Source organism: Lontra canadensis, unplaced genomic scaffold, assembly GCF_010015895.1.
Source record: "Lontra canadensis isolate GAN:19392208 unplaced genomic scaffold, GSC_riverotter_1.0 scaffold157, whole genome shotgun sequence".
NCBI classification, from domain to species: domain Eukaryota; kingdom Metazoa; phylum Chordata; class Mammalia; order Carnivora; family Mustelidae; genus Lontra; species Lontra canadensis.
Window position 1 is genome coordinate 1,837,816 of NW_022631151.1, and position 26,070 is coordinate 1,863,885.

At 43.2% G+C, this 26,070-nt stretch overlaps 1 protein-coding gene across 3 annotated transcripts; it reads left to right on the forward strand.

The window, feature by feature from the left end:
• The first annotated feature begins 1,516 nt into the window (after positions 1-1,516).
• On the forward strand, positions 1,517-10,600 carry SLITRK4 (SLIT and NTRK like family member 4). Of its 3 annotated transcripts, none has more exons than XM_032844840.1 (2): positions 1,517-1,863; positions 6,210-10,600. In XM_032844840.1, the coding sequence occupies exon 2, from the start codon at positions 6,260-6,262 to the stop codon at positions 8,774-8,776; it is 2,517 nt and encodes an 838-aa protein (XP_032700731.1). In that variant the 5' UTR covers positions 1,517-1,863; positions 6,210-6,259; the 3' UTR covers positions 8,777-10,600. The 3 variants fall into 3 exon arrangements, with proteins under 3 accessions (XP_032700731.1, XP_032700733.1, XP_032700732.1); XM_032844842.1 differs by lacking the exon at positions 1,517-1,863 and adding an exon at positions 2,450-2,679; XM_032844841.1 differs by lacking the exon at positions 1,517-1,863 and adding an exon at positions 3,893-3,937.
• The last annotated feature ends 15,470 nt before the right edge of the window (positions 10,601-26,070 follow it).

Below are 26,070 nucleotides of genomic sequence, written 5' to 3' on the forward strand. Positions count from 1 at the left end.
GTTTTTCACCATACTGCAGCTGTGACCTATGGAGGAAGCAAATTTCACCCTACTAAGAGTTGCTGCACAAGTGCCTATGTTATGGATGGATTCTTTAGTGTTTCTTTAAGTAATGCTATTTCGTAACGGATTTCACATGGAATACAGCAAAATTTACCATTGCTGCCCACTCAGTTTCTGCCTCTAGGTTTTCAAAAGAGAAGAAGACGAAATTTTTAAGGACAGTAAAGAGTGGGGGTAGAGAAAAGATTCTTTATGAAAGATGCAATTATTTACCAAGGTCATAAGAAAATACGCCTATATACACATATCTATTTAAATATTCATTTATATATTGTACATGCATTTCTATATACACGCTGTGCCCAGAAAACATTTACATGAATGTAACCTGAAGGCAGCCTCATGAAATGACAAAAATGAAGAAATTTGAACTTATATATAAATAGATACCACAGATAATATACAAGATAGGACACTATCCACAAATAATGTAATAAATCCTTTGCTCATCGGGTTTTTTGCCTAGATTTGAGGCCTTTAAACACCAACCAATTATGGTAAATGTTTAACTGTAGGAGTTCAGGCAGACAGCCAAATTTTGGTTTCAAAGCTATTGCTAGTTTTAGTTTAAAGAGTTTTTCATTTTTAAGTAAAAGCATTTCGGGGTACTGAGTATACCCTATCGTGGCTAGAGCCACTGGAATTTGCATAAGTGGATTAGGCAGAACATAGGTCCCGAAGCAGTGGGCCCTGCAGTACTACCTGAAATGTGGAAAAGAATGGGCTAGGAAAATACTCGCCATTTCTAACTTAGCTCTATTTACCTAAAGCCAGTTATCCCCACAGACACAAAGTAAAGAGAGAGAGTTGTTTTTCTTAGCCAAGCAGCTACAAAAACAGCAAGGCTCGGGGGAGGGGAGTAAAAGGACCGTTTAGCCTTTCCCCGTTAGGAAAGCCAGGTATTGGAAACACATACAGGACAGCCAAAGTCCCCCGCCCCACAGGTACATTTGCTTTCTTGCCAAGCCTATTAACTAAATTCCCAGACTGCACGAAATTCGTTTGAACATTAGCCTTTCTCCGGGATATTCCTACTCTCTCGTGGGAGCACTAGCAAATGGGTAGAAGAAAGGGGCCTAGACAATTCACACGCTGGATTTGCAGCCTCTGGGTATTTGAGATTGTATTGCTAAAGCCTCTTTGGTATAGACAGGAGAGTGAGGGGGCTACCGATGTGACTTTTCTTAGTCCCTTCCGTCGTCTGCTTTTTTGATTCCCCAAGGTATCCCTTAGGTCTCTTCCCTCCCGGCCCCAAAGCTCCAAACCTTGTCCCCCTTCCCTAAAGCCTCTCATTCACCACTACCCTCCCCAACCCAAGTCCCCTCCCGGTCACCACCAAAGCCCGGAGAAGTGGAACGCACACAATGCCTCCCTTATAGGGCTCGAGCTGGGAACTGGGCATGCTCAGTAGCCAAAGCAGATTTTTTTTTTCTTCTTTTGGTCGCAAGTGCGGCATCTCTCCCAGTCCCACACCTCTCTTTCCTCTATCTCTATCCCTCTCTCCCCACCCCCAGTTCTTTAAACGTCCTGCTTAACCCGTTCTACACCGAAGGCACGCAGAGTTCTAAGGTGCGGAGAATTAACCCGTCTCCTCCTAAACCCACTAAATAAGTCTCACTCTGAGCTAAAGCTTCACACTTTTGCCTTAAAACCCCCCAGCCCCTCACGCGCACACAGGTAGGGAGAGTGAGGATACTACTGGATCCCAGGAAACTGGTCCCAAGAAGGCTCCATCCAGGATCGCCCTCTGCCGAAGTATCCCCGGAGCCCTCTGATCTGCGGGGTGACAATTAGCCGAAGGTACTGTACCCGCTATACAAAGCCCAAGTGCGATTGTTGCCTTTGAATGTCATTGCTGTTGACTCACCCCCCTCGGTCCTGGAATTATTGAATCCCGCGGAGATTCGACGACCCTATCTACCTCTCTTGCCCCCCCTCCCCCCCCCTCCGACGTTTCTTTGGCTTTGCCGGGGTTCTTGGTTGCTCTCTCAAAAGAACGCCCCGGGTGTGTGTGTGTGTGTGTGTGTGTGTGTGTGTGTGTGCGCGCGCCTTCGTTCTTAGGGGACTGAGGGAAGAGAAAGGATTCGAGTGTGCGTGTATGTGGTGGGAGGATGGAGGTTGGCGCTTTAGCGTTTGGAGACTGGGGTCTCTTGGCGTGAGGAAAGGGGTCGCTCCTCCCTAGGGGGTGTTTTAGGCATAAAGAGGGGGCGGATGCCTGGAAGAAAGTGCGCTTTCTTGGCGTGTGGGTAGAAGAGGAATCAAGTGGAGGTGTCTGGATGGGGGACAGGGGACCTCAGCAATGTGCGGGGGTCGAGATTCCTGAGTTTCGGGAGGGAGGCTGCTTGTGTGCAGGGTGGAGGGGGGGCGGGGGCGGGGATTCGGCGCGTGTATGTAAAGGTGCAGCCCGTGTGCGAGGGTCTGGGTGCGCGCGCGGTGTCTGGCCGGGTGCGCGCGCGCGCGCCGCTGCCCGCCTGCTTGCCTGCGAGGACGGCTTGGTGGGTTTGACGGGCGAGCCGGCGCGGCGCAGCTCGGTCCGGAATCACGTAGAGACCATCGTGGAAACTGCAGAGCGGATCCCGGCGCGGCGGGCCCTGCGAAAGCTGCTGGGCTCCGGAGGTGGGTGAATTTCCAGCGGGGCTGCGCGAGCTGCACCGACACTCGCAGCCTCTTCCCCGCTTGGTTCGGCAGCACCAGTCTGTGTGTGTGTGTGTGTGTGTGTGTGTGTGTGTGTGTGTGCCTGCGCGCGCGCGCGTGAAAGGGGGGCAGGTAGATTATTATTTTTAGTTTGGGTCGTGTTGGTTTGGGGCCGGCCGAGTGGCCAGAGCGACTATAGTGGCTACCCCACCACCACCCTGCGTGCCTACCCACGGCGCGGTCGCAAGTCCCTGAGGACCAAAAGAATCCGGTGTCCTTAACATCGCTGCCTCCGCGGCCGGGGTGGCGAGGAAAGTGTCCTGGTCTAGGGCGGCTCGGGCTGTCGGGGCCGCTGCTGCGCTGGCTTTGTTTTCTGCGCCCCACTCGCAAGCACTCTAGGCGGACGTGGATCCGGGGCTCAGGGCAGTGGCCCCCGAGCCGGTGGGAGATTGCTGGCACCAGCAACACGGGGAACGCGAGAGAAGCCGGTGGCTAACTCTAAAAGCCCTGCAGAGCCGGGCAAGTGCTGGCAGCGCGACTTTGCAAGATGCCCAAATGTTGAGCTGATTTCTGGTTGGTGAGAGCGGCACTCTGTGGCTGGCCAGTGGGGGCGGGGGCGGCTGGGAGGGCGTAGGGGGGTGCCTGGACCGCCGCTCTCGGCCACCGAGCCACCGGCTTACTCAGTGACAAGCGGGCCAGAGACGCCCCAGTGGCCCTCAGCCTCGTGGCCTGAGCCGGCTGTCTTTGACCCCTCAGCCACCGCACGCCCGGGTCTAGAGAGGCCGAAGGAAACTCCAATAGCTGCCCCTTGTGGGACGGGAGCGCGCGGAGAGACGTGTGCGCTGCGGAGCTGAGGGCCCCCGCGACATCCCGAGCGGTCTCCGCCTCTGCCGCCCGACCCACGAGGCCGCCGCTTGGGCCCGGGACCCGGGAGGGGGGCTGCGCGCCGGTTCCGGGCACCGGGATGCGGCAAAACACTGCGGTACGCGCCACCGCCGGCAGCCCCTCCGGCCGCGTCGCCGCCGGGCCCGAGGTGGCGCACAGGGGGCGGCAGTGACCGCGTCTCTCGGCGGAGCCCCCCACCCCCGCCTAGGCGGGCGGGCGGGCGGAGGTTTCTCTTGCCAGCTCCAGGGGAGCCACCTCGGCCCGCCCCACGCAGGCGTCTGTTCCCCGCAGGCCCGCTCCTTCCGCACGGGCGCCGAGCGCCAGGAACCGCACTCCCGTGGATGCCCGATACGCGGTAAGCCCAGCGGGGTTTGCGCGGTCCCGGCCGGCTGTGGGTGCCGAGTGTCTTGCAGGGCACAGAGACCGAGAGACGGAGCGGTAGATGGGGAGACGGGCGCTCTCGGCAGACGCGCCGCTCTCGGGCAGCCCGAGAGATGGCTTTTGGTATCCAAAACCCACTTTGTGGGTTTTTTCTTATTTTCCTTTTTCTCCCCGATTTCCATATGTGCACGTTTTAGTGGTATCCTGTGAATGAGAGGTTTCTTTCGCTTGCATTCAGTGCCCCCTTCCCCTCTTCCTAGCTCCCTTCCAGCTCTCCTTCCTCCTCTCACCACTACTCCATGGTCTCTTGCCCTTTTGGTCCCTCTTCCTTGGAGATCGACTCCCCCTCTCCCTCGCTTGACACTCCAGCTGCCTGCGGCTTTCTCTGTTTCACAGGAGATGCATTTGGGAACTTCCTAGCTCGTCCTTGTGGCTTTTTTCCCCCTTGCTATTTAAAGTAGAAATTACGAGGAGGAGGGCAGCTCCTTATGCAATTTCAGATCTGCTGATGATCCTCGTTGTGTTTTTGTACTGAATTCAGGTTATTTCGTTTTTTTTTTTCCTTTTCATTTCTTTCTAGTTTGGTTGATTTTTGGCTGGGGGGGGGTAGTAACAAGAAATGATTCAACCGACCAGAATAGCTACTGGAAACCACATCTATAGGAAGGCAAAATGATCATGTGAAATTTTGATTTTACAATGAAAGTTGTCTTGGATGATGTCATACTTAAGAATTTATGACTTCTTTTTGCACTGCCAATCAAACTATCATGTTGAACAGGGGGAATGCATGTCTGCATGGCAGGCAAGGAGCATCTCGGCAGTGCCAGTGCTGGCTGTATTCTGAACCAAACTACTTAAAATGCAAATCTTTCTGGGTCGTGGCTGAAGGATGGTGTATCTTGAGACATGGTTGGTTTTGCCACTGGCTGATTCCTCGTGGGCAAAATAAACAAAGGAGTTTTTGTGTGACACTTCTTTGTATCATTCCCTCATGTGTTCCTGGGTAATTTATTTATTTAATTAATATCTGGTGGTAACCATATTGAAATTGCATTCAAGATGGAAAAGACTCACATGGCTAAAATCGCATCAGTAAAATGCACAGAGCTTATTTCTCTTTTTAGGCTTTTCCAGGAAACGTTGCATATATTTGTACATGCGTGCAGTATTTAAGGAAATGGCTACAACGGGTTAATTTGCTAAGCATTAAACTCCACTAGGTGATTTGTGATTTGTTTATAGACAGAGACATGGGGTGGTGATATTGGGAGGAGATGTTTGGGAAGTGATGATTTTAGGACAAACATTTGCTGTATTAAATGTATCTGGTGCTGCAGATAAAACCACTCGAGGACTGTAGTGTGTGAATTCCCCTTCCTCAGCAGCGCTAGTCTGTGGTCACAGTGAAGGAGATGAGCATCTGAGCCAAGTGTCAGTCGTCAGACGTGGGTTCGAAACGGCATGTGAGGGAATAGAAGTGGGCCAAGTAGACAGGAGACCCGGTTCTTGGGGGGTGGGAAAGCTGTCTGGACATCTGCTAGGCAACTCAAGATTTCAGGCTTCAGGTTTCTCTCCTGCTTTCAGGGACCCAGAGACAAAAGCCCCCCACCCCCACCCCCGGCCCGTTTGGGAGAGGACTGTCAGGAAATTAGGTACTGTGTATTTACTTGAAATTAAAACTTGGCCATTTCCTAATCAGTTATTTTTCTAGAACATCACTGGGTCATCTGTGTTTTTTAAGGCAGACATGTACAGGAGTGAACTCGTTTGTGGCAGCGTGCTTACCTGTGGGCTAAAGCTCGGGCAGGTCTCCTCCCACGGTTCCTTCTACCTTGATCTTTCGACTGTCCCCTCTACAGCAACCCAGTCCCTCCCTTTGCCACCCTCCGTTGAATCCAGGGCTCTAACACCTTCTCTCTTCAGCCTCCTGTGGTCTGTGTTCAAGGGTGGAGTTTGATGGCCCACCGTAGAGCAAGTATTTTCCGAATGTAAAGGTTTAAGCACAACTAAGCGTTTTTCTCCTGTTGTTTGTTGTGTTTCTGCACATGTAAAAGGCATATAAACTACAGGCATGGAAATAAAACTGACAGCATTTCCGGTGATCATTTTCCACCTGAGTGAGAATACTTGCAGAAAAATACAAAGCTAATCATTGCAGCCCCATGTTCACTATGGTATGATGTAAACGCAAGTACTTTTTCAAGTAATGATCATTGAAAAAATGTTTTCTTTTTATTTTTTAGATTATTTCTCTTTATTCAGAAGCATAAAGTTGTTTGCTGATTGCAAGAAGATGTTTCTTTGGCTCTTTCTGCTTTTGTCAGCCCTGATTTCTTCGACAAATGCAGATTCTGACATATCAGTGGAAATTTGCAATGTGTGCTCCTGCGTGTCAGTCGAGAACGTGCTCTATGTCAACTGTGAGAAGGTTTCGGTCTACAGACCAAATCAGCTGAAGCCACCTTGGTCTAATTTCTATCACCTCAATTTCCAAAACAATTTTTTAAATATCCTCTATCCAAACACATTCTTGAATTTTTCACACGCAGTATCCCTGCAGCTGGGAAATAATAAACTGCAGAACATTGAGGGAGGAGCCTTTCTTGGGCTCAGTGCATTAAAGCAGTTGCACTTGAACAACAATGAATTAAAGATTCTCCGAGCTGACACTTTCCTTGGCATAGAGAACTTGGAGTATCTCCAGGCTGACTACAATTTAATCAAGTATATTGAACGAGGAGCCTTCAATAAGCTCCACAAACTGAAAGTTCTCATTCTTAATGACAATCTGATTTCATTCCTTCCTGATAATATTTTCCGATTTGCATCTTTGACCCATCTGGATATACGGGGGAACAGAATCCAGAAGCTCCCCTATATCGGAGTTCTGGAGCACATAGGCCGTGTCGTCGAACTGCAACTGGAAGATAACCCTTGGAACTGTAGCTGTGATTTGTTGCCTTTGAAAGCGTGGCTGGAGAATATGCCATATAACATTTACATAGGAGAGGCTATCTGCGAAACTCCCAGCGACTTATATGGAAGGCTTCTGAAAGAAACCAACAAACAAGAATTATGCCCCATGGGCACAGGCAGTGATTTTGATGTGCGAATCCTGCCCCCGTCTCAGCTGGAGAGTGGCTACACCACTCCCAACGGTCACACGACCCAAACATCCTTACACAGATTAGTGACCAAACCGCCGAAAACAACCAATCCGTCCAAGATCTCTGGAATCGTAGCGGGCAAGTCCCTCTCCAACCGCAATCTCAGCCAGATTGTGTCCTACCAAACGAGGGTGCCCCCTCTGACACCTTGCCCAGCACCTTGCTTTTGCAAAACACATCCTTCGGATTTGGGACTGAGCGTCAACTGCCAAGAGAAGAATATACAGTCCATGTCTGAACTGGTCCCGAAACCCTTAAATGCCAAGAAGTTGCACGTCAATGGCAACAGCATCAAAGACGTGGACGTCGCGGACTTCGCCGAGTTTGAAGGACTGGATTTGCTCCATTTAGGCAGCAATCAGATTACGGCGATCAAGGGAGACGTATTCCACAATCTCACTAATTTACGCAGGCTGTATCTCAACGGCAATCAGATTGAAAGACTCTATCCTGAGATATTTTCCGGCCTGCATAACCTGCAGTATCTGTATCTGGAATACAACTTGATTAAGGAGATCCTGGCGGGCACCTTTGACTCGATGCCAAATTTGCAGTTGCTCTACTTAAACAACAATCTCCTGAAGAGCCTGCCCGTTTACATTTTTTCGGGAGCACCCCTCGCTAGACTGAACCTGAGGAACAACAAGTTCATGTACTTACCCGTCAGCGGGGTCCTCGATCAGCTGCAGTCTCTCACACAGATCGACTTGGAGGGCAACCCCTGGGACTGCACTTGTGACTTGGTGGCGTTAAAGCTGTGGCTGGAGAAGTTGAATGATGGCATTGTCGTGAAGGAACTGAAATGTGAGACTCCGGTTCAGTTTGCCAACATCGAGCTGAAGTCCCTCAAGAATGAAATCTTATGTCCCAAACTCTTAAACAAGCCATCGGCGCCGTTTACGAGCCCTGCACCTGCCATTACGTTCACCACCCCGCTGGGTCCCATTCGAAGTCCTCCCGGTGGCCCGGTGCCTCTGTCTATTCTCATCCTCAGCATCCTCGTGGTCCTCATCTTAACTGTCTTCGTTGCTTTTTGTCTTCTTGTTTTTGTGCTGCGGCGAAACAAGAAGCCCACGGTCAAGCACGAGGGCCTGGGGAATCCTGAGTGCGGCTCCATGCAGCTGCAGCTGAGGAAGCATGACCACAAGACCAATAAAAAAGACGGACTGAGCACGGAAGCCTTCATTCCACAAACCATCGAGCAGATGAGCAAGAGCCACACCTGCGGTTTGAAAGAGTCAGAAACCGGCTTCATGTTTTCCGATCCTCCGGGACAGAAAGTCGTCATGAGAAATGTCGCCGACAAGGAGAAAGATTTACTACACGTGGATGGCAGGAAGAGACTGAGCACAATCGATGAGCTGGACGAATTATTCCCGAGCAGGGATTCCAACGTGTTTATTCAGAATTTTCTGGAAAGCAAAAAGGAGTACAATAGCATAGGTGTCAGTGGCTTCGAGATCCGCTATCCAGAAAAACAACAAGACAAAAAAAACAAGAAGTCCCTGATAGGCGGCAACCACAGTAAAATTGTCGTGGAGCCGCGGAAGAGCAGCGAGTACTTTGAACTGAAGGCAAAACTCCAGAGTTCCCCTGACTACCTACAGGTCCTTGAGGAGCAGACAGCTTTGAACAAGATCTAGGTCATGCAATCTCACTTCATACAGAGGACATTTATTTAATGATGAAAGTGCCTTTTGTTGACTTCTAACTCCAAATACTATATTATCAATAGGCATAGAGGCAGGTGTTTCCGAGGCTGTCTCATTAACTGTAGCTGCAAAGATGTGTCCGGTAGAAGAGAGTTTCCTTAATAGATTTTACTACATAAAACCTATACTGTGGAGTCCTGTGGGGATACTGCAAACTCTATTGCCAAAGGGATGCTTTATATACATAATACACTGAATTTAACCTCAAGAGGCAAATCTGTTTTGTACCCCGATGCAAAACCTCCGTCTCTTTGTGCTTTGTAAAGCAAACTCGAGAAAACTGGTACCAGTGTTTGTACCTCAGCTGGGTCCTTCATCTTGCACGTAGATCAAGTCGGTGGAACTGGAATAAATCCTTTTGATTTGTGGCATTGTAACAACTCTGTGTAAAGATTATCTGAAAAGTTAAAAAAAAAAAAAAGCATGCAAAGAGAGAACATTCGATAGTATTTGTAAATCGGTAAACTTTATGGCCTGCATCTTGAAACCGCTGGATTTATAATGTTAAAATTGTGCAAATATTTGTTTAAAATATACCATGCATTACGTAACTATAAAATAAATTTGAACACTTTAAGCATTACCTGTCTATACATAAAACCTAAAAGAGAAAAGTCAACGTGAGTTACATAGCATTTGTGGTGATCTGAAGAAATACACGATGTTTATCAGAATTAAACAAGGCTCAAATTAAACTAACATTAGAGTTTGTTCTCAGTTACGTGAAATACCCACAATCCTTAAAGGTTGTCCAAAATTAGCGAAGTGCTTACCGTGTGAGCGCACCCAAAGCTATTTTTGTAACATAATTCATATTTATGAAGTACTTTGTATACTAAATAGGAAAATATGTACTCCTTAATATGTATTTAATATGCCTGACTTGTTTTCCTGATCACAGGGAATTTATCAATAGCTATACATTTAGACAGAAAAAAAAATATACCAAACTGAAACTGAAGCTTCTGTGTACAGAAATATTCTGGACATTGTGATCAGGTATAATTTAAAAACGAAACAAGGAAAAAAAAACCACAAAAACACAAAAATACAAAAAAAAAGATAAAAACCAGTTCTGTGCTATTCTTGGGAACTTAGCATATTATCTTCAGATTTGTTACCAACCGTGCATTTTAAAATAGGTTCCTTAGTTTTATAGTATCGTGTCTGGGGCAGTTGTTATTTGCCATCAGTTGTCTTGCTTTTCAGGATTCTATGAGCTTAATTCAAATAGTTTTCACTACAACTATTTAAAACAATTAATGAATAAGGTTAATAGTTATATCTCGTATGCATCAGTATCCTGTTCTGTCATCATTCCAGCTACTATCAGATAATCCAGTAGAGCAGTGAACATCTCGGCTCCCAAAGCCACACTGTAAAATGCTTTCATTGGTCTCAGATGAGTTCACTGTGTTTGCTTGTGCTGTTAACTTCTAAGTCAAAATTGGTCAAAGGAAGGACTTGATAATGGGAGACACTGGAAGATTTTTAGGAGCTCCCAGTTAGCAAAGCGACATCCTAAAACACATTACCTTCTTGGCCTGCCCACCTATGTATGTTTCTTTGTGCTCCATTTCTTATAATCACTGTATTCATCAGTGAGTTAACCAAGAAGGTAAACATAGACATTCTTCATGAACTTCAAGTGGCAGATGTTTTGGCGCAGCTTCCAAAATGATATTATGGCTAAAGTTGTAACGTAGTCCCTTTATTAAGTACTAATTTCAGGGCTTTATAGGTTTGTTCCAGGATAAAAAAAAAATAACTTGGCATTCTTAGACGGTGTGCGTGTATGTGTGTGTGTGTGTGTGTGTATTTGGGTGTATATGCATACATATAGGTAATCTGGAGATTTTTTTTAAATAGCAGAAAAAATTGTCTCCATATGTATGTGCTGGTGCTCTTAAAACTTTAATGTGTAATTTTAATTTTCATGACAATGTCTGTGAAAACTTTATATGAATATTAAAAATATACAAATAAATACTTGCTTTCTGATCTTGAAAGAAAAGACACAAAGATGTGTGCCCAACAGCGTATTTTCATCTACAGTTTCCTAAGGACTTTTAATATGCCATTACCATGCCTCCATGCGTCCATGGATTAAAGGGCTCCTAATGCATACTGACAGGATAAAGACGCAAAGGCTTCAAAGAAAGTGTTTTAGTTTATCCTGTCAATAAAGTATGGATTGAGGAATCTTAAGTAGACACTTAGGGGAGGAACCGGAAAGCTCTATCCATGATCTGGGGATAATAGGTCATTGGGATGATGCCTTTTATTCAGTGTGGTGATGCTTTGAAGATGTTTCAAGAGTACCTGCCACCATCTCAAACTTGCTGTAGCATATTGGCTATGTCATCCCCTTCTGCCGAAAGGTATAAATGTTCAACTTTTTTTAAAAAGGAATTTCAATGTGTGTGGTTATTTGGAGGTTTTAACTGTAAGTGAACAACAGTAACAAATCCTTGGTTAAGGCTGATCTATTTTCCTTAACTGAAGTAATTGTGCCTACATGATACAGTGTATACTGTTTTGCACCTGTCTCTCATTAATTCTCCTTGTACATTTTATGATGATGTAGTTAGGCCTAAGTTTTGCATTGAGTACAAGAGCAGTTAAGATACTGTATCTACATTTTGTTGGCTTCAACAATAACCTTGATGTTAGTTTAACCCCTTGAGGAGCGATCTACATGTCAGTGCAGCATCTTTGGTGGAATTTGATTCAAATCTAGAAAATCCAAGAAGTGCTCACTTCTAATGTGGTCTGACACATCATGGGCTTCTTGGCATTGTATCATGTGCTTGGACTCTATTAGAATGGTTGCAAAGAAGATTAGAGCGTATGAAATTAGTGAAGGGGTTGAGATAATATATTATGTCCGTGTAATATAAATCAAGTTTTAAATTATTTTTTTATGAAATCAATAAAAATGGTTCAATTCTTTCAAAGTAAATCTTTGTGTAATTTTATGAGAAAGCAGCTATTAAAATAGTGATTCAAGTCTATAAGGCAATTTATATTCTATATTTAGTTTTCCATTCTGAAAACGAACTGAATAAATATATTAATTAGAAAATCATTTAAGACCAGCTTTCTTTTGTTGCTTTTTGGAAGCATTTTTTTTCTTTAAGCCATAAGGATGCATAAATTATACAGGGCATGGCCTCATGAGTAACGTCAGCAGGTATCGCAGAAATAACAGAACACATCTAGAAATGTATGGCAGTAATAGTAATCTATAATATCGTTTGCATGATTTGTACATTGACATTGTATGAAATGAGCACAGTGAGTTTTTTTTTTGTTGTTGTTATTGTTGTCGCATCCAAAGAGCTGGCGAGAAAATATATTAAGAATGTATTTATAATCACTATTTTGAAATAAAGTAAAGAAAACACATTGTATTGTTTTTACCCTGATTTGATTATTAGTATTTGAAGTTAGTTTATAAGATAAAAATCCAGTCATGCTATAAAAGCTAGTGTAAATCACAGAAAGAAACTGTTTTAATGACTTTTGTTTGCTTTTAATAACATCAAGGTCTTAGCATTTATTAAATGCCATTTTTATGAAAGTATTAATAAAATCGTTTGCTACAATGGTATTTCTGAAGCCACAGTTTGTTAAATATATTTATCTTTCCATTATCTTTCAGAGGAAATAAAGCAGTAACCAAATTGATGTTTTCACCTAGATTTGAGGGTAAGATACAGAGCTTTAGAATACTGTTTGTATTAAACGTAATTGCTAAATCTCTGTTAAGAGATGCTTTCTTTTCCGACCTTTTTGCCATCTGTGTTCCTTTCCACTGGCAGCCCATTCCCATTAATCAGTTGGGATCTGACATAACTGCAGATAAGCAAATATTAATATTCAATCTTAACTATCTATTTAAAGGCTTCTGCATGTTTCCTTATGGGAAGAGATGTAGAGAGAGGGAAACAGAAAATATAAATGAAGGTGTCGTGGTCTTAAGTTTATACCTAGCAAGACTGAAGAAGTGAACAGTATATTCTCTATTTCCCTCTCTCTACATCTCTTCCCAAGTTCTTCGTGAGTACTGAGAAGAGGGCTTTGGGCCCCGGCCACTCAGTTATGTAGACAAGTGGTACCAAACGAAGCCTTGGCTTCAGTTCCAGTGCTCATTCAATTAGTCACTATGGTCAGATGGGCTGAACTAAAATATCCTGTTTGTGGCTTCACTTACTGGGAATAACTAGCAACAAAGATCAAGTTCACCTGATAATTGTTAACCCTCAGTTTTGGATTTGCTAGTTATCTGTCCGTTGTTAAATTAAAAGCAAACAGGAGGTTAAATGAATTTTAAATGACTTATTTTGGACAAAATTGCCCTTAATCTAATTTTGAATTTTGTTTCATGTTCGTTTCCACTGGTTGATAAGATTGCATTTCAGAAGGGGAAATCCAGGAAGACAAACTGTGTTGTCTCTCTTATATGCGCGAGCAGGACTTCTTAAATTTTTTTAGAGATTTCGTTTAACCTGTTGTTCCTATGTCTACAGAGGGAAAACGAAGTGGGGCTGTGAGACAACTGCTTATAATGCTTCGAGCCAAATAATTGCTGTTGAGACTAAAAAGATTCAGATTTTTCATCAAATTCTAGTAATTACCAGATCCGTGGACTATAGTATCCAGAACCAGGAAAGAATGACTCAGTGCTCCATCTTAGTTTGCTTTTGTAGACACTGGCTAGATAGAAAGTCTAGTGATTTTATTAATATGTCAGGAATGAGAAATTGCTTGTTTAGCTTAAAAAGCTCATGAATAAGGACTTCATAGAAATTATATAGGAGTATGTAATGAAAAAGTGCAAAACGTCACTTTCAGATTAGCTCTAGGAAGGAAATAGTCTTCTAAACTTTCTGAACAACACATTTCTCTCAGTTGGCACCTTACAGATACTAGATCATGTCCTGTGTTGCTGGTTACCAACCTGAGGAAGTCATGTTGTGCAATGGATACTGCTTGTGGAATTATGAATTCAAAATCACAGTAAGATCAGTTCTCCCGATTATGAATTGCAATGTATATTTTCATTATTGTTTCATGTAAACTGAACCATTGTGGTAAAATTCTGGAGTTGATATTCAGTAATTTTAATGCTGTTTTCACTAATAAAAGTCTTTTCTGATAGGTCATATTTGTAGCCATTTAGTGTGTTTATTAGTGTGAAATCAGTAAAGCTCAACATCAAGAACAAATACGAATTATTTGGGTTTTGGCCAATGCAATTGTTTTGTTAGTTTCTACAATAGGCCAGGTCTAAAAGAAAAACCAAACAAAAATGGAACAATAAGCCAGATCGACCTACACACACACACACACACACACACACACACGAGTATACACAAATAGTGAACTATGCACAAAAAGAATTATTTAGTTGATATAAACACAATGTTTCTGCCTTGACTACCTAGATTTTCCAAATCAAAGTAGGTACTGGGGCCCCAGTGATAAATATCCTGCTTTTTTATTCACTTTAAATGGAAACCTGACCACTGTGTTCATATATACTAGTAATCAAATCACAACTATTATTCAGAGAACCATGTAGAGACATCTAGATCCAAAATAAAGGTAGTGATTTGATTAGACATTATTAGAACACGGAGGTTAAAAAGAAGAACAAGGAGGTTACAAATTACTGACCAAAGGGCTCTCTACCTAAGTTAAGATTAGGGAGGATAAGGGCAAAGGACTATGCAGAGGAAGAAAATGCTTATTTATCAAAAAAATGCTTATTTATTATTTATCAGAAAGAACTCAGAATCTGATTACTGAACAAGAACATTGGCAACATACGTCAAATCACAGCCTTCTTTCTCCTTATTCTCCCTCTCCACTTTATTTCTTGTAAATAGGTATGAAACCCGGCACATACCAACACAACACTAGTAATTTGTACGTTTTCAAGGAATTCACTGGTCCATTAAAACAACGGGTTACCTTTTCAGCTCCCGTGGAATTGTTTCCCAGGCTGACTGACATCACGAACTGACTGTCAGGGCCTCCTGGTAGAGCTCTAGCTGTAAAAAAACAATAGGCAGTATTTGTGCTTAGTAAGAATAGGAAGTGAAACATGCGTAGTACATATAATGAATTTGGATAGGGAGCAAAAGAAATCGATACAAACATTTGGGTTCCTAATCCCATGATAAAAAGCTGCTAAGCCTTTTGGTTTGTTTTCAGAAATTGTATTTCAATACAAATTACCAAGTGCACATTTCAAAAGCCATTTCCTGCAAGAACCCCCGGGATGCCATGTCTCTGCCATGGGTCTCCTTGTTCCATAGCAGGGCTGTGTCGCCTTTGCCAAGTCCTCCCTGCTGGAAATTCTTCTCTTCTGCTGCTATGAACAGCCAACATCATCTATGGCACAGGCTAGCTCAGGGAGCTTTTTTTGCTTTTTTTTTTTTTTTTCCCCCACTGCTGTTCGGTTGTTAGTGACAGGACGCATGAAAAAATCTAGAATTCTATGTGCAAGCATGTATTTGCCATTGTAGTATTACCACATGTAAAGACGTTATTTATTTGACAGAGATCACAAGTAGGCAGAGAGGCAGGCAGAGGGGGTGGGGGGGAAGTAGGCTCCCCGCTGAGCAGAGAGCCCAATGTGGGGCTTGATCCCAGGACCCTGAGATCATGACCTGAGCCAAAGGCAGAGGCTTTAACCCACTGAGCACCCAGGCACCCCATAGTATTATCACATCTAGAGAGCATTTCAACTGAATGCATATCCCACGTGGCCATCTTTGTTTTTATTTACCAGCCATCTTCCAGCCCACAACAGCTACCAGTTGTTTTATGCCTGGCTCTCCTTCCAAGTGGAAAGTAATTCCATCCTGGAAACTCACTGTTTATTTATAGAAAGAATCATCACACTTCTATCTGCTCATTTCCTTCTAGAACTTCCAGAAATATAGAAAATTTAGTACAGTAAGTGATTGATTTAAAAGAAAGTCATGCTGACACAAAAATAATTATAAGACGGAGTGTGGGGGCGCCTGGGTGCTCAGTGGGTTAAGCCTCTGCCTTCAGCTCAGGTCATGATCCCAGGGTCCCGGGATCCGGCTCTCTGCTTGGCAGGGAGCCTGCTTCCTCCTCTCCCTCTGCCTATTTGTGATCTCTGTCTGTCAAATAAATAAATAAAATATTAAAAAAAAGAAAGACGGAGTGTGTTATCGGGGGTGAGGGGGCGGGGGAGGAAGCCAACTTTAGGAAGACGTTTCTTGTGTTTTGGGTCTCCTTGCCGTGGGTTCGGAGGGCAGCACTTCAACTCCTGAGTGGGACTCAAGAAATCAGCTTGCACTCTGGAGCCCCTGCGTAACTAAAGAAGTTCATTATTGCTGACATGTGGGCAGGTTTGCCATGTGTTGCCATAAACATGGCTGTTATTTTCTCCTTGCACTATTTCAGAAAATAGTCATTTGCTCAGATTTGGCACAGCTGCTGAAATGCTGCTGTATCAATTCTCACCGTAAAAATTCACAAAGCATTTTTTTTTCTATATGTCACTAGGGAGTCACACAGAAATGTGTATTGGAAACGGGATAAAACCATCAGGATTAAGAAGGGAACTAGCCTGTCCTTAGGAAAAGAGGGCTTTTCAGAGAACCAGAACGCAGGCATTTTATTAAAATTACATCAAGGTAGAGCACCTTCCTTTGAACATGTCGGCTTTTTTTTTTTGTAGGCTTTGATACGTGCGTTATGAGGGAAGTAGGACTCAGTTCCGGAACAGTATTTCCATTCTCTGCACAGTCATCCTGGTTGCTTAGATGCGGCTGCAGTGTAGAATGTGTGAGCACTAACTGGGTTATTTAATCTCAAACGCGTATCTGATTTCAGCAGCTCATTTGACTATAAGCATAATGAAGAAGGCCAGTTGCTGACCTAACAGAGTGGTCTTACGGTAGAACTAAATGGTCTTTATTCCATCTTAAAGGTTGTCGGAACAGGGGTAAACCAAGAGCCTGTTGATAAATAGTCACCCCTAACGTTGAAAAACCATCACAGGAAGCCAGGAGTATACATACTCCTTGAATTTGCAAATCAGATCATTTCATCCCTATTCCTTTTCTTTTGGAAGAGCAACTAGGGCTAGAGAGGGAAGGTGACTTGCCCAAAGCCAAGTAACATATTAAGACCAATCTGGTCTACAACCTGTTTCTCCTGACTCACAGGATAATGCTATTTCCATTACACTGTTCTGTTTGGAAGTTCCAAAGAGGAGAATAAGGATCTGTGGGAGAGGCTGCAGGGAGACTTTCCAGTGTAGCATAAGGACATTGTCCATAAGGTTTTCTAGCAGCCCATGACTGGAATGAGCTAGATTTCAAAATACAGACTTCTTTATCCGTACAAGTAGCCGGAGCGAGAATGGTTTTGACAAGGAGGATGGATGTTATTCAAGGAAATGTATTTGAATGCAAGCTTGGATTAGTTGTTTCTTTGAGGACACTTCTAGGATCCTAGGATTCTCTGGCTTATACACTAAAGTCATTGACCAAGAGAGTCAAAACTGCCAAATAATCTATTTTGTCCCAGACATTCAAATCTTCGATCTATAGTAGCTTAATTACTAATAGATGATATCCACTGGATATTAGAATAACAAATCAATGACCCCAAATACCAGTTAGACATGAAGCATCATTTTGGAAGAGACATAAGTTGCCTTCTAATTTTTAGTGTTTTCATTTTGCCTCAGCATTCCAAAAAGAATAGTCTCTGATGTTTAATTTTCTCACAAAGGAAAAAACAACTTCCTTTGTATATTGCACTGAAGATGGCACTCTAGTAACAACCTCACACCGGCAACGATAAGATGTGCTTATATTTATTATTTCAGTCCTACATTTTCAATTTTGAGGTTATTTCTTAAGCTTGGCAAATGGAATACAAAGGTTAGTTTATTGTTATATCATCTTCTCTAATTAGAATTGGGTCTATTTTTTTATTATTTACCCTCAGTTAGATAGAATTGAAAATTATTCCGTAGAATTTTAGTTCAGGTTATATACCTCAACAGACTATATTAAGAATAGCAATCACAAATTATCTAAATTACAAATAAAATACTCTCAGAAATATTTATTTGAATTTCATTCCATAGAGACAAAGTTTTCTTAAAAAAAAAAAAAGGAGGAAAGGAAGGTTAAAAAAAATAAAACCTTCAAACCTCAAAGGTACTAGTTAACAGTTCATTCAAAATTAGCAGTTTTGCATTTTAGAGTCATACTTCACTTCTAAACAGTCACAGTGTTAAATGTATAAATAACCTCTGCCTAATTAATGTTGAAGTAGAAAAGACTAGAAGGAATAAAAATATTTCGTTTGATTTGTTGCTGATATGTGACAAAGCACCTTGACCCTCTGGCCTCTCCTCTCTCTTCATGTACATGCCCAATTCGCCCTGCCTGCTGCCTGGGCAGCCCTGTTCAAACATCCTTTTTTGTGACAGTGGCCAAGTGCTCCCCACTCCCATTAAAACTCCAATTGTGTTTGATGTTTTTCTTTCTACCTGATTCATGTTCAAACACCAAATTCACGCTGCAGCTAATTCACAAGTACATGAGTATGTTCATACTCTCAGGGGTATTTTAAGAGAGGATATTGAGAAAGAGAGGAGGAGACCACGTTCGTTGGACAAATGGTGGCATTTCAGGCCTGTGACAAACAGTGGACTGAGGCCTCTCTTTGTAGCCTTCAGTCGTATCACGTGGTCGTATCACGTGTAAAGCTCGCGTAGCTTGAATTGATTGAAACTGGCAGACTGACTTAAACTGGCTCTCCTAAAGACCCATGTCTGTCCCCTAAATGGCTTGCATTCATTTGACCTTGTTCGTACTGGAGTGGGGAGAAGGTTGCGGGGAGCGGGAGTTAGTGGCAGCTGTCCTGTGGAAAGGACGTTTAAATGAAAGACCTAAAGGGTGAGTTCAAATTAGGTGTTCAAGAGTGGGGTTGGGGCAGAGCATTCGAAACTGAGGGAGCAACAGGGGCCGAGACCCCAATGTGGGAATTAGCTCATTATGTGGCCGTGGTGAGGCAGGCAGAGACTAGAGCCGGGGGGGTACTGGGCAGAGGGCCAGAGAGCAGATACTTGAGGCTTTGTGGGCCGCCTGATCTTTGCTATAAGGAGTCCCTCTGCTGTCGTAGCCGGAAGGAGCTGTAGACAGTAAGTAAACAAACGGGTGGGGCTGTGTTTCAGTGAAAGGTCATTAAGGAAACAGGTGGTGGGGGCAGATTGGCCCGCGGGGCAACCCCCAGGCTAAATTGTGAAAGGCCTGGGAGGATTCTGACTAGCAGGTGTTTGGGGAAGTAAATGAGCGTTTATAAAGTGCTGAGGTGCCATGATTAGGTTTACCTAGGACAGCCTACTGCTCACTGCTTTCTTGAGGCTGTACTATGAGGAATTAAGACTCTACAGGCCTTCCCCTTCGACTGGGTTATGTGAGTCAAGGGTGACAGGGAAGCCAAGGAAGATTCTCAGAGTCCTCTGTCCTGAGCAGCTGGGTCAAAGAAAATGCTTTTCTCCGAGGTGCAAATGTCTGGAAGCCTTCAAATTGTCAGGCAAAAGGGTGCCTTTGTCCAGAACAGGAGCTCTGCTGAGCAGCTTAGGCCGGAGACAGAACTGACCCTGAAGGTCACAGAAGGAGGTCACAGAATGAAAACACAAGGCCCAACGACGACTGCAGCTGGTTCGAGCTTTGGTCCTCAGTGCCATCCGGGCATCAGCGGTACCGAAAGCACCTGAGGTGCTTGTTAAACTTAAGCCCTCAGACGCCTTCTGAACCAGAATACCTGTGGGCAGTTTTAAGCTTTCCGGGCTATTCTTCTTTTACTTTAAATTGTGAGACTCTCTGCTGTGGAAGTGAGTCAGAGGAGAAAGCACCTGCAAGAGAGAGAAATCGGGACCAGACAGCTAGAAGGAAGACCAGGAGGTTCTGGGGGACTGGGAGCAAAGAGAAGAACGTTTCGGGACGGAGGGGGTGACCGAACGTGTCCAGTGCTGCTGAGAGACCTCAGTGCCGTCTCACCAGGATCATCTGGTACCAGTCGCGCTTGGACTTTCCCGAGGAAAGGTGTATGGAAACTGCGAGGCCGGCAGCTTTCCAGGGCAGGAGGTCAAGCTGCATACCTGGACTCAGCCCCAGAGGGTATCAGAGGTGGGCCGTCAGGGAAGGTCATGGAAGGCCCCCAGCATTTCTGAGGGGCTTTATGCCCAGTGGTGCTGCCCACCAGGGATGAGGAACAAATAGGGGAATCTTAGCCTTCCGGCTGTTTGCTTCGGGCTTTGAACTAGAGCGAATGCAGACCAGAAAATTCCGGCCCCACCCCACCTCCAGCCCCACATCAGGGCAGCATATCCTCTGTAGAGTGCATTCTTTACATTCAAGTTCGTGCACTTCCACGGAGTCCCTACTCTGTGTATTCTATGGGCTGAGTGCTGGGGGGTACGGAATAGTTGGACCACGTCCCAGCCCCATAGAGACCACAGCCTAGTAGAGGAGGCGGATGTGAACATGACCGACGAGGACCCCACACCCTCCCTGCTGTAACACAAAGACAATGGGCTGCAGGAACAGGTGGCAGCCACGGGGAGCAAAGAAGGTATCCTTTGGCCTTACCTTTGGATGATGGATTGAATTTTGATAGGTGGAGAGGGAAGTCCCAGCTGAGCGCACAGTTTGTGTAAAGGCAGGGAAGGACAGGAGAGCCTGGTGTTCTCAAGGTGCTGGATGGTTCCCGAGGGTCATCTCTATCTGCTTACCTGCCACCGTTGCTCCTATTGCTTTCCCATACCTAGTTCCTTCTAGCATTGTTTACTCTTTGCCTTCTCTCTCTTGCAAAGGCTCCCCTGTCTTTATTGCAGTTACTTCTTTTCCCCCGACATGCCCTAATTATTTGCCCCCAATTCTCCAATAAATGAACATAAGAATGAGCAATTCCCGCAGGCCGGGTGCTGAGGTATCTGCTTGGAAAGACGAGGGAGAACAAGAACCCCTCCTTCCTTCAAGGATCTCGCCGCTCAGTTCCTTCCAGGAAAGTTTCCCTTAACACGGAAGTCTGGTGTTGTTTAGGCAAAGCTCTCACTCTGTAGTGATACTGCAGAATTATTCCACCACGCACTGGCCTGTGTTTCTGGCTGTTTATCTCCAATCTGAATTAGAAAGGACTGAAGCCAAGGTGTTTTCTCAATCAGGTGCAAGAGTGTGTGCTTCCTCTAGCTCAGCAAAGCCCTCGAGGGAGTCTGGAGTTCTTGTTTTTGAGACCTTGAAAGCTGGGCAGGCAGTTGTGTTACTCCTACTTGTATTGGTGGGTGTACGCTGCTGAGCTCAAATGAAGCTTTTGTTGCTGGGGCTTGTGTTGTTCTAATTCTTTTCAGGCATCTCAGGGATGAAAGAATTGAGCACTGCAGATGTGGAAAAACAGCTCTCAACTAGTCCGGTCCAGGCAAAGTCTCTGCACCCTCCTAGCAATTTCCACACGAGGTCTTTATGTTTTCCGGTTCACCCTCGCAGCTGCTTTTAGGTGATAGGGAGGGTGTCGTTTCTTTTCTCTCTTTGCCTCCCTTTCCTGTTTTTTCTCTTTCTCTATAAGAAAGAGTCCGTTTTCATTTTCTTTTGTGTGTGTGTCTGCTCTGCATTTGAGGAAGGAGGGTCTTGGTGAGCTGCTACCTTTCTGTGAACAGAGCTCGTACTTGGAGTGTGGCTCTGTTCATCTTAGAAATAAAGCAACAGGCTGGATGGTCTAGTCAGTTGCACTTCAGTCTCCATAACTAGAACCCTGTGGGTGAAGTATTAGTGAGGAGAAGGAGCCTATTCGCTCGAACTTGAAACTGAGTTTCCATTTTGGTCTCTATGGCACCAAAATAAAACGGGCCGAAAAAAAAAGAAGACCCAAACCATTCTTGTTAAGGAAAATCACTATCTACCCCACCATTCTTCCCATGGTGCTTCTGTTCCTAGGGTTGATTGTGTCCCATGGGAAGTGGATTTAGGGAGGAGGCATCCCTACAGACCATTCCCTACTCTAGGTCTTCCTTCTTTCTTTCCTTTCTTCTTTCCTTCCTTCCTCCCTCGCTTTTTTTCTTTCTTTCTTTCATTTATTCTTTCTTTTCCTTCCTCTCTTTCTCTCTCTCTCTCTCTGTCTTTCTTTATGTTGGAGGAAGGAGAAATAATTGCTATATTCTTTATCGTGTGACTTTGAAAAGAGTTGCTTCAATGTGAAAAAGTGTCCCATCATGTGTCATGTTATGGTCAGCCATGCCTGTCCTCCCTTCTTAACTTCCTTGTAGCTGTACACTATCCTGCCACTAATGGCAACACTCAAAATTATTTTATAGTCATGATGATCTCCTATGTAGCAGCCCGGGGTAGGGCCGCAGACTTCGGAGCAGGTAGAGAGGTGAAATCCAATAGCATTTTCCAGCCTTGAATATCATTACCCACTTGCACAGCAAAAATTGAGACATTTCACAGGGCACTGAATTTAGTTTTTCCTCATAGAGGAAATGTCAGAAAAGAGGAGCAAAATTAATTTGGAAAGAGACGGACTATAAATGAATTGAATTAAACAGAGTCAAAGGACTCCTCATCCTTTCCTGAGTTGTGTTTTCATTCAAAAAATGGAACTGGACTTTTTCTCCTCTCACCTTCCACACTTCTGCCCTCTAATTCCATATAAATACACTAAAGAATGCTTCAGGCTTTTCTTTGTGACCTAATATGTTCAGACACATTGCTTGTTTGTTTCAGCTTTCTTTAAGGTTTCAATATTGAACCCATACAGTCTGGCTCCAGTCATCTGCCCAACAGAGATGTCCCCGAATGTGGGCCTAGAAGATAGAACACTCGAAAGGTCAAGGGTGGCTAATGCTTTTCTCCATCTGGTGATGTATCCATTTTTTGTTTTTTTCTTCTTGCTGTCTCTCCATAGGAGTGCTGCTGAAAAAACAAGTGATTAAGTACACTAAACTGTCCAGTTCAAGGGAATTCCAGCATATCAAAGAGGCTAATAAGTTCTTGGCAAGTTCCCATGCCTGAGCAAAATAAACAATTTTATCAGCACTGGCGGTTCAAGGTGGAAAAAAATATCACCAAATGTAGGAAAGTCTGATCTGTTGGGATACTCTACAAAACATATATAGCTCTGGCACCAAGGATTCTAGAAACTACAGCAATTAAAACAGTATGGCACTGGCATAAAGATAGATACTGTTTTAATTGTTGTAGCTTTGAAATATATTTTGAAGTAAGGAATTGTGATGCTTCCAGCTTTGTTCTCCTTTCTCGAGATTGTTTTAGCATTTGGGGTCCTTTGTGCTGTATGAATTTTAGGATTGGTTTTTCTATTTCTGTAGAAAATACCACTGAGATTTTGACAGGGATTGCATTAAATTCATAGATTGCTTTGAGTAGTATGGACAATTTTAAAATATTAATTCTTCCGATTGAACACAAGATAGCTCTCCATCTTCTTGTGTGTTTTTAAATTTGTTTCATCAGTGTTTTGTCGTTTCCAGCATACAAGTCTTTTTATCTTCTTGACTAAATTTACTCCTGAGTATTTTATTCCTTTTGATGCTATTACGGATGGGATTATTTTCCTAATTTCCTTTTCATATAGTTCATCATTAGTATATAGAAATGTGGATTTTTGTATGTTGATTTGGTATCCTGCAACTTTACTGAATATGTTGATTAGTTCTAACAATTTTTTTTGGTGGAGTCTTTAGGGTTTTCTATGAATAAGATCATGTGATCTGCAAACAGAGACACTGTTCCTTCTTCCTTTCCTATTTGGATGCATTTTATTTCTTTTTAGTTGTTCTGGCTAGGACGTCCAGTACTATGCTGAATGGAAGTGGCCATAGTATGAGAGGGCATACTTTCTTTGTTCCTGAGTTTCATTGAAAAACTTCCAGCTTTTCACTATTGAATATGATATTAGCTGTGGACCTGTCATATATGGTTTTATTGTGTTGAAGTGATTTCCTTCTATTCCTACTTCATTGAGAGTTTTTGTCATGGAAGTTTGTTAAATTTAATCAGGTGCTTTTTCTACATCTGTTGAGATGATCATGTGATTTTTATCCTTCATCCCTGTTAATGTGGTTTATCACATTAATTGATTTTCATGTGTTGAGCCATCTTTGTATCCTTGGGATAAATCCCACTTGGTCACAGTGTATATGACCTTCTAATGTGCTGTTGAATTCAGTTTGATAGTATTACAAAGGAGTTTTAAACAAAGTGTTTAATTTTAAAAATATACAATATTTAAAAAATTTTAAAAGATTAACAATGAGGGGCATCTGGGTGGCTCAGTCAGTTGGGTGTCTGACTCTCGGTTTCAGCTCAGGTCATGATCTCAGGGTCATGGGATCCAGCCCCACGTCATCGGGCTCAGCACTCAGTGGGAAATCTGCTGAGGTTCTCTCTCTCCCTCTCCCTCTGTCCCTCCCCGACTTGAGCATGCACATGCATTCTCTCTCTCTCAAATAAATAAATAAATCTTTAGAAATCCAGAGAGATTAGGGATGTCTAGGTGGCTCAGTTGGTTAAGTGTCTGCCTTTAGCTCAGATCATGATGCCAGGGTCCTGGGATCGAGGCCTGCATCAGGCTCCCTGCTCAGTGGAGAGCCTGTTTCTCCCTCTCCCTCTGCCTTTCTTCCCAGCTCACGTTCTCACTCTTCTTTCTTTCTCCCTCTCTGTCTCTCTCAAATAAATAAATAAATCTTTTTAAAAATACAAAATAAAAATTTTAAAAGATTAACAATGAAAATGAGGTCTCTTATCTCTGACCCACAGACTCTCTGAGGGTCAGGGATAAGAAGTCTAAGAAAGCAGAAAGAAACAGATGACAACTGTGGCTCTTACTGCTCTGTTAATTACCTTCCCGAACTCAGTGAGTCCTGTCCCCTTTTTCACTCTCAAGCTCCTAATCTATCGAATGAGGGTATTAGTTTCTTTAATTTTACTCTAAAAAGCTAGTTGCTTTTATAGTTATCAATCAATTAAAAGTAATTCAGCAAACAGATAAAGACAAAACAAAACAAAACAAAACAAAGCAAACAAAACCAAAGAGATGTCTAGGACCCAGAGCAACTCTTCTATTCAGAGACTCATCGCCCACACCCACCCACAGTCAACTGCTGCTAACAGTTTCTTGGATATCTTTCCTGGACTTTTTTTAGTCATATCTAGGCATATGTACATATTTTCTTTAATGTTTTCTTCCAGTGGAAGAACACAGAGGCGTCCACATAGCAAGAGGCAGAAAAGCATAAGTTTACAGCAGGGTTCTATCACATACCAGCTGTTTGAACATGGCCATGCCACTCAACCTTCTGTGTATCTCCAGTTCCTCATCTATACTATTGGGATAATACAAGAGCCTACCTCATAGTGTTTGATGTAAAAACTAAGTGAATTAATAAATAAAGGACCAGTTCCAGTCACTCAGTAACTAATCATTAAATGGGAGTTAGTCTACCCCTTATTTATTTCTTTGCATCTAATGTGTATAGAGCATCTTGTGCCATCAACAGCTTCCTTATCTACCACCATTCTTTTTCATGCCCTTAACATTATTTGAACCAAAATTTATATAACCAGTCATCTGTTGATGAACTTTGAGGTAGTTTCCAGGTTTTTGCTGTTAAAAACATTACTGCAGGGAAATTCTTCGCACATACTACATTTGCACACACATGTGAATGTATCGTTAGGATAATTTTTGAGAAGAGGAATTGCTAGGTTTAAGTGGATATACACTTAAAATTTATTAGGCATTACAGATCAGCATCATATGAGAGTGTTTCCCCACACCAACAAAAACTTTATGAACTATTAATTTTGTCTCATATATTTACCATACCAATATGTGAAAAATAGTATCTCATTACTGTTTTAATTTGCATATCTTTAATTATGATTAAAGTTAAGCATCCTTTCCTATGTTTATAAGCTATTTATACTTCCCCTATATTAACTGCCTGTTTGTGTTCTTGACAATTGAGTGGTTTTTAAAGCTGATTATCATTTGAAAAATTATCTTAAATCAATCCTATTGTATGGAAGTTTCTAGAATTTTTATGTCAAACTAAAAAAAAAAAATAATAACCCTCCTGTCTCACCCATTTTACAGAGGAGAAAAACAAGTTTCAAATAATTTAAATTATTCAC